Below are 12001 nucleotides of genomic sequence, written 5' to 3' on the forward strand. Positions count from 1 at the left end.
ACCCGGGCTTAAGCCCAGTAAGCCACCCCCACGCTCCGCCCCTGGGGCCGGTCTCTAGTCAAAATGCCCGGGCCGATTTTTTGTCCCAGTCCAGCCTTGTCTACCGCCCATCTTGAGGAGTTTGCCCCCTCACATATACTAATGTGCCACAAACAGGACCAACCATTCCCATGTTGTTACGGTGTATCCATATAAATGGCCCACCCTGTACTTTTAAATACTCTACGAACAACAAGTAAGTCTGCAGTGTGAGAGCGAAGTGCTCTGATGGAGTGATATGGTACTACAAGGTCATTAAGATAAGGTGAGCGATGTTCCAGTGTATCATGTAAATAAGTCACTGATTAAAAAAGAGAGCAATGAAGCTTCCTGTGAGCTCTGTGCACGTCACAGTGTTAGAAAATCAAACAATATAGAATTATTACATGTATTTAAATACTAGGATTTTATTTATAACCGTCTGCTCATAGTTTCAGAGCAGATGGAGTTTGTCTCAGCTCTCATTGGCTGAGAGGCCTTTGGGTTTTACCCTGCAGAGCGAAGCTGCTCTAAAGCTGATCAGAGATCAGCAGGCATGAAATCGTGATCCACTGACCAATCAGATCTCCAGAAAATATCCCTCAGACCTTAGTGCTCAGAGAGAAAGAGAGAGGGAGGGTAGAAACATAGATCCTTAGGATCAACTTGATCGTCCAAAGCAGTTTCTTTGTTGTGTGGAACAGCTCACCCTCATATGAAGTTTGCATGTTTGATTTGTTCTTTGGTTTCTCTCAGACAGTTTAACACAGCTGAAATAAAACAGACTGTTTCCACTGGTTTCCCAGTATAACCAACCAGTCGCACTGCTTAGTGTGCACTTCAATACTTACATTTATACAGCGCCAAATCACAACAACAGTTGTCTCAAGGCGTTTTTTATTGTAAGGCAAAGACCCTACGATAGTACAAAGACAACCGCCTTGATCGAGCGCTTTGGCGACAGTGGGAAGGAAAAACTCCTTTTAAACAGGAAGAAACCTCCAGCAATAGAAAAGAGGAAAGCAAAATAATTTGCTGACTCCAGCAAAAGTCAGCAAATAGTCATAAAGTAGGGGAGGATTGTGACACCAGGGCTGCAGTTTCAATGGAAGCTTCGATCCTCGTTTGACACATCTGGTTTCAAAACACCAAAATGGCGACGGCAAAAACGCTCGTCACGTGACATCCATCTTTGACACTGTGTATGGATGTGTTGGGCTTCCTTTGGAGGCTGATGGAGACAAAACACAGAGCAAAAACACACTGAATGCTGGGTCACGTTGGCATGGTATCAGCGTCAAAGGTCAGTGTTGGTCAGTGTTGCGTTCACAGGTGGAGGAAATGATCGGATTCTGTCGGTTTAAAGTTGCAAACTCTGCACCGTGGAGCCACTTTAAAACTTTTGGTGAATTTGACCCCCAGAAACCCAAAACCGGGGTTGCATCACCACCGTGACGTCCTCCAGTGTTCTGCAGTGGGTTATGAAACTGTGTGCAGAGATAGTGGGCCTCTGTTTGTACCGAAGAAAAGGCCAATAAAGTAAGAAGAGGAGGAGGAGTGAAGAGGGGAGAGAGATTGATACAGTAATGCTTGCTCTCTCAGTGTGGACTGATGGACCAGATCCCCGCTAAACATTTTGTTTGGATCGGAGCCCAGTCCTGCACACTGCTTTCAATTATCTCTCTCCCCTCTCTCTCTCCTGCACGCTCGCTCGCTCTCTCACTCAGGAGTGTTTAGGGAAAAACCGAACTGGGAGAGGGGAGGGGGGAAACGTGTTTTCTTCTTCCTTCCTTCCCTCCTTTTTTCCTGCGACGCTCGTTCGCACTCCACCACAGAGCAAGAAAGAGAGAACGCGGGGCAGAGCCAGAGCGCCGAGGTTTGGGAGTTTTTTGGCGATGCATCACGCTCGCAAACTTTGACTCCAAACACTCGACATGCAGCGACTCTGCTGTTTCCTGTCACTGTCCTGCTCCTTCATCTTCTTCTTCACCTCCCTTCTGCCAGCCGATGGACAGACAGCAGGAGGAGGAGTGAGAGGAGGGGGAGGAGTAGAGACGATCCAGGTGACGTTCACGCCGACCATCTGCAAGGTGCGCTGTAGCCAGGACCGATGTGTCAACTACTGCGAGAGAGGCAACGTGACGACACTGTACAGCGGCGGCGAAGGAGGAGGAAGGAGAGACGGCTCTCACGGACCAGGCTTCAGAGTCTGTGAGTTGAAGCTTTAACTTTAAAGACCTGCATGTGAATAAATAACTCTGTCACAGAGAGGGACAGTGTCAGGTTCACTGCCATGTTTGCGTGCAGTAAATAATGCACACGTGCAGGTTTGTGCAGCTTGTCTTAAATCTGCTTCAAATTTAAATTCCTGCTGGAAGTTGGTGTAAAGCTTCCAGTATGAAGTGATGTGAAGCGATCAGCAGGATGTGAGCAAACTTTTATGTCCACGACATCCGTGTATTGTGTTGAAGAGATATCAGCTGAAGTCGAGTTAGGGCCAGCTGGTCTTGATGTAATCCCAGTTCAGACCACGCAACCTTTATTTATGAAAATAATTGAGACGCAGAATTTCCCGTTCATGTCCCTGAAAACGTCATGAAAACTCATTTGAGTCATTAATATGTTCTTATTTAAAATGGGCAGCGTCCAAATGTCCTGCAGAATCCTCTGTAGCTAAAAAACAAGCACTCACCGAACAAACACGAACCAGCAATTTTACTGCGGGTTGTTTTTGACCTGCTTCACGTGACATGTGAATCACCAAAGGCTACATTAGCTTTGAACCATAAACCTCACAACAGCCATGTTATTGGTCACATATTAGTATTAACAAAGGCCCTGACAGCACAAACACGTCCAAAGGTCCAGTTCAGGGACTCCAGTTAGCTGAGGTGCAGCCGAGCAGACCGCTAACAGCCTCAGCCACATGTCAGTCAAAGAGCCCCCAATAATACAAATTTTAAGCCTTAATACAGTTTAAACAGGTGAGCTATAAAAACATTTTTTTGTGTACAGTTGTGATGAAGGCAAAATTATCTACACACCTAACAGATTGTGCATCAGGCTGTAAACATGTTTAGTTTTGCTGTAAAGTTTTGAATGGGAGTCTACGGGAACTGACTCACTGCTGACACCAGCCTCTTGTGGATGTTAAAGGAACTGCAGCTTTTGTTAATAGGTCTGCTTAATTCTTCTGTCCCAGCCGAGTCCACCACTGCTGGCAGTATCATCCGTTTTTGTGTTTTGTTGCCCATAAATAGCGAGGAGTGTTTTATTATCTTAATGCTGCTGGGGTTTCTTCTTCTTCTTCTTCTTTGTTTGAGGAATCTGGACATTCTTTATAAATTACTGTAAGTGTTGTCAGATGATCTCTGCCTAGATTTACTTTGCTAAAGTCGGATATTGGACTCTTGGACTTGAATCTGAGGTAACATGAGAGGCTCAAACCTGAGATTTACACCAAAATTTATAGCGAATGAGCTCAAGAAAATTCCAGCCCGTCAGAGATAATAACTCCTGCGCTGAACATTTGATCTTCACGCTCTCAATGAGGCTTCACGTGTGAAGCTGCTCCAGCTGAGTCATGTGACCTGGAGCTCTTTGATGGTTGGCAGAGTTGGGAGGCTGAAGCCCAGCCAGTGAATAGTTGTATAGTCTGATCTGATCCCTGGTCAGTGAGTGTTAATCGTTCCTGCTGGCAGCGAGTCGGAGCTGTCAAACAGCTCAGGACTCTCGCAGGAAGCACAGAGCGTCCAGCGCTGTTTAATTTAAACTTAATTAGTGGGTCGAAACACAAGCCAGCAGTTTATCTAATCACCAATCACTCGTTACATTATTTCCAACTGTAATTGTATCGCAATTACCATGATTCATATTTAATCTGCTTGGATCAGAAAAGCCCCACAAAAAAGGCTTCGAACTGGAAGTCAAACTCACACTGAGATAAGCTGAGTGCTTATCTTAATTCATCCCAAATTTCACAGCAGAACGATTTGAAAAGGGTCAAAACTAATCGAAAATTAAACATTTCAATATTCTTTTCCATAGTCAGACCTTTAAAACCTCTCAGGAGTGGAAGCTACATGTTACCAGATAATCTGCGAATTTAAATTGAGCACTTTTTAAAACCTTCCCCAGCAGGGGGCAGCATTTTACCAACAAGCTTAAGGCCTCATCTGAGCCGGTATTACACCAAGAGAAAATGCAGTATTTACAGTATTAATTTAACTGTTTGGCAGTTAGTTTTGAAGCTTTGATTGAGCTAATCCCATAAATTGATTGTTTTCAGTCTTAACAAATGGCTCATTGGCTCCCTCTTCAGGCTGCTGATGCAAAAGCATTATCAGCTTTCATTTTATCAGTGTAAACATTATTAGAAGTTCAGCACCATCATTTATTGACTTCACTGTCTCCAGCAGTGCAAAGTTACCCCGATGTTTCCTGTTTTGTTCTTTTCGGTGAAACTGAGCATGGTGCTGGTGGTGGCTGCTCTCCATTTGAATACCAAACGGTAATTAAGTTCATACTTGGATGTTTTCTAGTTTGAGATTAGCCTGTTTATGCAATGAGCTCTTTGGGCAGATGCTCTGCTATTAAGGCAAAGGTCGTGAATGCTGGACTGACTCAAAATTAGAAAATGACAATGCTTTGATTGTAGTCATCCATATTTTCTGAACTACTAGAAAAATAGACCAGGAGTCTGCAGTAAATTGTATCAGTTCGCTCACGTAATAAGCTGTTGCTACATGGCTAACATCACCAGTTTTCATCTCACCAGTCTAGAAAAGGCGTTTAAAGTTCAGCATTATTGTTTATTCCTGTATTCTCTCCACGCTGTCTTGAGGGGTGGAAAGTGTTTGCTCTTGATTTTATTTTTTTTTTAATTTTTTTTAACCAAGCATGGTTTCTTTCCAGGTGTTTCCCTGGCAACTTTCAGCACCATACCTAAATTTCTTAGAAAGAGCTGCTGCCTCAAACACTAAACTCAGGAAGTGGCAGTCTGTTTGCACTAAAGGTTAACAGTGATAGCTGTCTGTGACTATTTGTAGGTCAGTAAACCATAAATCCTCCTCTGCAGAGCAGGAGGTGGTGGGGGGTGTACACCTGCAGATGTGTAGTTGTTCCTACCTCTGTTTTATGCTTTAAAGGCCTTGGTTTAGAAAAGGGTTTTCCACAAGGGTTTTTTTATTTTACCCTCATTGATGGTTTGAAGAGTTTGCGCCATCGTATTTTCATGTTGATGAATACCGATGGCTGTTTGCTGGTTTTCAGGATATTTGTGCAACAAGTGCTACATCTGGAGAGAAGGAGAGGAATCAGAGGGGCAGAGGGAGAAGAGTGACCACTGACATATGGCTTTCATTGATCATAAAAATAGCCCCATCGCACGTCCCTGTGTTTCAGAGGACATCATAGTAACTTAGTTTGTTGGAGAGCCAACCTGATGGTGACTTTCAGCCAAATTTTAATCAAGCAATATAACTCTTATGTCACCGGGGGGGGGGCCTTGCTTTTTGTCGTCATATGGATGTCAAGTCCTCAGTATGTGGAGTACAGCTCTTCTGTATCACGCACACACACACACACACACACACACACACCACACACACACACACACACACACACACACAAGCCCATTTCAGCTATCTTAGTGAGGGCCTTCATTGACATAATGGTTTCCCAGCCCCTTACCACCTAAACCTAGACCATGAACCTAATTGTAACCCTGACACTAAAACCACATTTTGCCAACTTGTGAGGACCGGTGAGTGTGTCCTCACAAGTGACTGTTGGTTCTCACAAGTATAGTAGAATGCAAGATTTCGGTCCTCACAAAGATAGCTAGACAGGAACATGCACACACACACACACACACACACACACACACACACACACACACACACACACATATGTGCCCAGGATATTTTGCTGGTGATGTGTGAATGTTTAAACAGGCAGTGAGGTAAGACTGGACAGCAACACACACAAACACACACAAACACAAGGGAGGAGGTGGTGACATCATAGGGTCAGAGGTTAATCCCCCTGTCCAAACAGCTGTTCCCCCCATCAGCCTCTCTCGCTTTACATACAGACTAACAATCAAAACAGAGAAGCACACGAATGTAAAGGAAATCATGGGAGATGTTATCTGTCAAAACATACAAACCAAAGCAATAGAAATTCTACTAAATAAACTAAATATTAACATTTCAGAGCAACTTCTCAGAGCTGCTAGCATGGATGTCATTCCATTTGGACAGGATTAACATTACAGAGCGAGGTGGGGGATAATGTATTCCTTGTGGGGTTCGGGTAATTTAAGTCTATTACAGGAACTGGACTGTAACTGGGTAACCAAAACAGAAAGCAACAAAAGCCTCCATAAAGAGGAGAAAATCTTCCTGAGACTCTTAACATTTTGAAGTTTTTCCTCCATATCCCAATAACCCGATGACGGCTGTCTGCACATCCATGGGTGGGGGCTGGCAGATTCCTCAGCTACTTTTAATCACACTTCTTCAAGTAAATCCACCAGGCTAGCAGGAGCTGACTAAATTAGCTGCTGAACTGTCAGGGAGAGTTTGTGCATGTGCGGTTTGCTGCGTCTCACAGTCGTATCTGTTGTTCAGTGATAAATTCGGATTGCGGGTCAGGAAAAAACAAGCTGAGTGTGAGTTGTGGGAGTTGCTGGAGGTGACGGTCACGGTCACTGCGGTGTGGCAGGAAACCACACATGCTATTGTTGTTTTCTTCCTTCTTTTTTCACATTTACATCATAAGTGCAACATTTTTAGAAAGCTCCTGGTTTTGAAGTCCTATATGAGGGCAGATGTACCGAGTTTCCATAACTGAAAAACACGGAGATGTGCGCTTTGCATTAGACGTAAAGGTTCAGTGGGTAACCTCCTTAAAACCTGTAAAGACACCAGTGACCGTGAATGTTACACTCACACAGGGGTGCTAAATAGTGTATGTAGGCAACGGCACAACCACAGTTACTGCAACCACGTGTGGTGAACTTGTGATCTTGTTGCCTTTCAAATTGGTGCTTTGACCAGGTCTGCATCAGCGTTGCTGCTTTACCAGGTGTAACAATAAAGTTTAACATCCAGGCATCCATGAAAACAGAATTCATGAAGTTTAACAGAGTTAGAAGTTAGCAGGAAGTTAGCTCGCTAGCTTCCACCTAAACATGATATAGCATGTCCTGACTGAGAGATTTCTGAAAGAATTCAAACGTACAGCTCTGCTATCACTTCCAACATAAAGAAGAGAGAAAACTAAACAGCAGTGACGTTTGTAGGGTTACTGAAGTTGGGCTAGCTGGTATATAATGATGTGCTATGTGATTGCTAGCTACACAGCTATGTTAGCATAGCATAAACACAGTGAAGCTGGAGGATGAACGCTAACTTTTTTCCACTCAATAAAAGTTAACTTGAGGGTTCCTGATGGTTAGAGACAAATGTAATCGCATGGCAGGATGCTGTAAACGGACCAAACTTCAGTCGGGAGAACAACTGAGATAATCCATCCACAATACGAGGTTAGTCATTAATATACTGCTGCATGGGCTGGGCTGTAGCTACATCGTAAGGTTTAAAAACTGAGCTTTAAAATGAACAGAGAGGCCGACAGTGATCACTGACTGTTTTTAGGGGCTTGTTCAGATTAAATAGAACAAGATACAAAGCATTAAAACATGTGAAAAACACAACAGCCTTAATAAACGCAGAGTAGTTTGGACCCGGAAGCAGGATTCATACATCATCACTGAAAGACCGGATAATGACACGCTGATCGACACGCTGATAAAAAGGGACTAAGATGGAGTCAGTCTGTCTGTCTCAGTCAGTCCAGGTTGGTCAATTCAACTACTTCCAAATGGTTGCTGAGTGAATTCTTATATTTGTACATATATTTATCCTTAAAATTCCCACATTCCTGCTCTTATATTTTGTTGTTTCTTATGTTTCTTGTGTTTTGCACACCTCTGTTGTTTGTAAAGCTTGCACTGTGATGTCACAGTAAAAGTGATTTGATTTGAAAATATTCCATGCAATGACAGGGCACACACCAACTTTCATTAGTCTTCAGGAGGTGACTGTCTCATGTTTATCTTAGTGTGACTGAGTCATTAGTGAGCTGCAGTGCTGTGTGTGAGCTAAACTAAATCAGTGTTAGTCTTTGCTCTTTTGTGGCTTTGGGTTGGAGTGTGTTTGATGATGTTTTGTGACGTTCAGATTTTCAGATTAAACCTGACCAGACTTTCAGATCATTCGTTAAAGATTTAAAATGTGAGCCCGAAGCTGTGAATACTTGGCACCCTACATTTTTTAAACTTCCTCACAGACACAGGATAAAGTACAGCTACAGCTCAAAGCCTCCAGGTGCTGCCTCTCGGCAGGCTTCCAGACATTGGCCAATGGGGACGGGCAAAATCAAAGTTCATCTCATAGATTTTTCATGTTTGTCTCTGTTTATTCTCTCCATCAGTTTTTCAGTGTTTACAGTATTTCATCAGTGTAATCCCCCACACTCGCTCTGTCTTTTCTCAGCTTTGCACCAGGAACGTCGTCCAAACTCTCCAAGTGTGTTTGTGTTGATGTGGTCCATCTGTGGTTTGATGTCCAGCATGATAACTGTGTTTACAGCAACACACGCAGCAGTGCTGTGTGCGTGCGTGTGTGTGTGAGTGATAGAGTAACATCAACAAACACGCACACTGTGAGGGCGTGGACACGGGCGCACACGGAGCGTCAGCAGTGGAAGTCGTTCATCTTTTTCCTGAAGTTCAAACACGAGTTTGGTCCGATTCAAGAGTTCCTCTGCAAGCCTATGGAAAAACAGCCCCAGCCCCGAGCTCTGTAAACATTTTCCTGATGGGTTTATGAGCTCAGTCATCGCAGGTTATATGCAATAAAACAGAAAGTCCATTTTTGAAATTTTGCTCATTTTAAGTGCCAGAAAAGAGGTCAGAGCTTCCCCTCACTCGTCAAAACACTGTAAATGGTGAAAACGCTTAACTTCAGAACAGGACGTCACAGTAACAACATTCATCTTTTATATCGTCTATGTTTTAGCGCTAGACTCCCCCGGGGGCTGAAAAGGTACTGCCTGTGGATTATAAAAGGTTATGTTGAAGAAGTCTTAATTTCCAATACTGCAAATGAGTTGAAAATAACCATTCAGTGGTTACAGTTAAAAAGAAAGAAACTGAACATATGAAACATCTACCGATGTCTGTTTTTAAACCTGAACTCATCAAACAGAGATGACAGTGTCGGGTGCCTGAATTACAGCTGTAAGTGCAGAATCACCCTCAGCAATCACTTTGTCAGATCACAGAGCGATGGCATTTGTGTTTTTGTGGGGAGGGAACAGGACTAGCTTTGGTGTTTAGACTCAAACTGGCAGGTTGAAGACCAGAAAGGTCATGGCTGCAGTGCTAAGGCCTTTGTGTATCAGTTAATTAGCAACAGCTGAACTCTGGGTAACTGTACACCAGCGTCCTGAGGCTGAGCTCACACAGCATGCAGGAAGTGGGTGGAGCCTGCTATCCCATTGTAGCAGTTAGCTTTGTTCAGACCCACATATCACCAATCATTTCTTAAAATGCTTCTTCTGTTGTTCCCAGATTGGTCCAGATGGTACCCCCAGGAGACAGAGCAGCAGGCTCATTAAACTCACACACGATCAGATTTCTTCTGGAAACTTCTTCTGTCTCCTGGTTACTTCAGTAATCAAAGACTGATGTAGAAAATGACGAATTATTTCATATTATTGGTCAGATGATGTCATTAAAGATGCTCCAAAAAGCTCCAACAGCACAAACATAGTCCAGAGGTCCAGCTCAGGTGAAGCCTAGCAGACAGCTAGCAGCTACAGCCACTTGTGTCACCATCCACCTGTTGGGCAAAGAGGCCACACCCTCAATTATTCAACTTTAAGCTTTAATACAATTAATACAAGCATCCTCCCAGCGTAGAGGTGTTATTTTAACATGGCAGTCTATGGGGACTGACTCACTGCTGCCTCTGCTGTTCATTAAAGGAACTGAAGCTTTTGGTACTTTATTTTTTATTTCGATCCTTAGCCTGCGTGTGAGCTCTTCCTAATTTCACAGATTTTACTGCTGTTGTTCTGTAAACAGCTTCCAGGAATCATGAACCTGTGATGGTATTTATTTACTGAATAGATAAGTAAGCAGGTTTGTTTGCCTCCCGCAGTCCTCTGTCCTCTGCTCTGTAAGAACGGCGGAGTCTGTCTGCAGAAGGACCGTTGCCTGTGCCCGCCAAACTTCACCGGGAAGTTCTGCCAGATCCCCGTCACACCCACAGACTCCTCTGCAGCCTTCTCCACCAATGAGATCGTCAAGCCGGTTCTCCTCTCTGCCATGGCATCCAATCAGGAGCTGGTTCGGTCTGAGTTCCTGCTGCCGCTAGGACGGGACGCAGAGGCAATGACTGCTGGAGGTAAGCGACCTGTGACCTTTAACCCCAACTGTGTCGATGGGTGGCTATGACGTTTTTGTGTAACTCTTTGGAGTTTAGAAATATAGAATTTTTAAAAATATTTCTTGATATCTCAATATTTTACAGATTTTTATTTATTTCGGTTGTAGTTTGCTCAGTTATTATGTTTATATGTAATAATATCTTTATTTGTTTGTCATTGGTCATTTAGTTGATACATTTTTGGCAGCTTCGGGCTTCCATTGGTAATTTGTTGCTATTGTGAATGGTGCCTCACTGCAGTTATCCTTTAATGTTCACACTCACATGCAGCCCCCAGCGGGCCCATGGTGAAGGTCAGAGTTCAGCACCCCCCTGAGGCCAACGTGAAGGTCCACCAGGTGAAGGTAAGAACATTAACAGCTCCTCTGATTGGACGATTAAACTGTCAGTCATCATGTGATGATAAACGTTTTGTTCAAGCTGTTGATAAAACAAAGAACAGCTGTTTCGTTTTTTGTATTTTTACATTCTTATAGTTTTGTAAATATCTTTGTTTATTACTGGCCACAGGCATTTAAATAATATTCTCTCACAGTCATCGAGGTTTTACAAGCTTTTTATTTTGTAGATATTTCATAAACATTAATATTCAGTTTTGGCATTTATGTCATCTGTTTTTACATATTTTTATATTTCCACATATTCTTTTGTTTTGTTCTTAGATTTATTCTTTTACATGTTATTAATAATCAATAAATTTTACAATTGGAATTTTTAAATCTTTTAATGATCTTTTATTACATTTTTAATAATTAATAAGAATTATATTACATCTATATATAATTTATTTTTTTATCATTTAAATCTTTGATTTTATTTGAAACAATTGTTTTCTTAAATATAGAATTCTTTAGTTATTTAAAAAAAATTCTTGGAAGTTCTTTAAAAACATCTAAATCCATCAACCTTCTTCCGTTTATCCGGGGCCATGTCGTTTGGCAAGCAGCCTAAGTACCTCCTCCAGCTACTCCGGGGGAACACCGAAGCCTTCTCAGGCCAGCCAAGAGATATAATCTCTCCAACGTGTCCTGGGTCTGCCCTGGAGGGGTGGGACATGCCTGGACACCTCGCCCAGGAGGCGCCCAGGAGGCATTCTTGTCAGATGCCTGAACCACCTCAACTGGCTCCTTTCGATGTGGAGCAGCAGCAGCTCTACTCTGAGCCCCTCCGGGATGGCAGAACCTCTCACCCTATCTCTAAGGGAGAGGCCAGCCATTTCCGCCGCTTGTATCTGTGATCCCGTTCTTTCGGTCACTACCCACAGCTCATGACCAGCCAGAGCACCAATCCGTCTGTTGATCTCCCGCTCACTTCTCGCATCATTCGAACAAGACATCGAGATACTTAAACAGGGCGATTGTGGCTCAAGAGTTGGCAGTTCATCTTGTAATCGGAAGGTTGCCGGTTCGAGCCCAAGCTTGGACAGTTTCAGTCGTTGTGTCCTTGGGCAAGACACTTCACCT

General features: G+C 43.3%; 1 protein-coding gene across 6 annotated transcripts in view; it reads left to right on the forward strand.

Annotated features, from left to right (window-relative positions):
- Window positions 1-1630: 1630 nt before the first annotated feature.
- Window positions 1631-12001, forward strand: part of LOC102314069 (latent-transforming growth factor beta-binding protein 4) — a 36376-nt gene continuing 26005 nt past the window's right edge. For 5 of the 6 annotated variants that reach the window (XM_005929375.3, XM_042223927.1, XM_042223924.1 and 2 more), the window contains exons 1-3: window positions 1631-2229; window positions 10251-10496; window positions 10809-10882. In XM_005929375.3, coding sequence (XP_005929437.2) covers window positions 1953-2229; window positions 10251-10496; window positions 10809-10882 — 597 coding nt within the window. In that variant the 5' untranslated portion in view covers window positions 1631-1952. The remainder of the gene's footprint in view (window positions 2230-10250; window positions 10497-10808; window positions 10883-12001) is intronic. The other variant, XM_005929376.3, reaches the window with a different exon arrangement.

The sequence above is a fragment of the Haplochromis burtoni genome, unplaced genomic scaffold (assembly GCF_018398535.1).
Source record: "Haplochromis burtoni strain Fernald_Lab_line unplaced genomic scaffold, NCSU_Asbu1 Contig_123, whole genome shotgun sequence".
Classification (NCBI taxonomy): Eukaryota; Metazoa; Chordata; class Actinopteri; order Cichliformes; family Cichlidae; genus Haplochromis; species Haplochromis burtoni.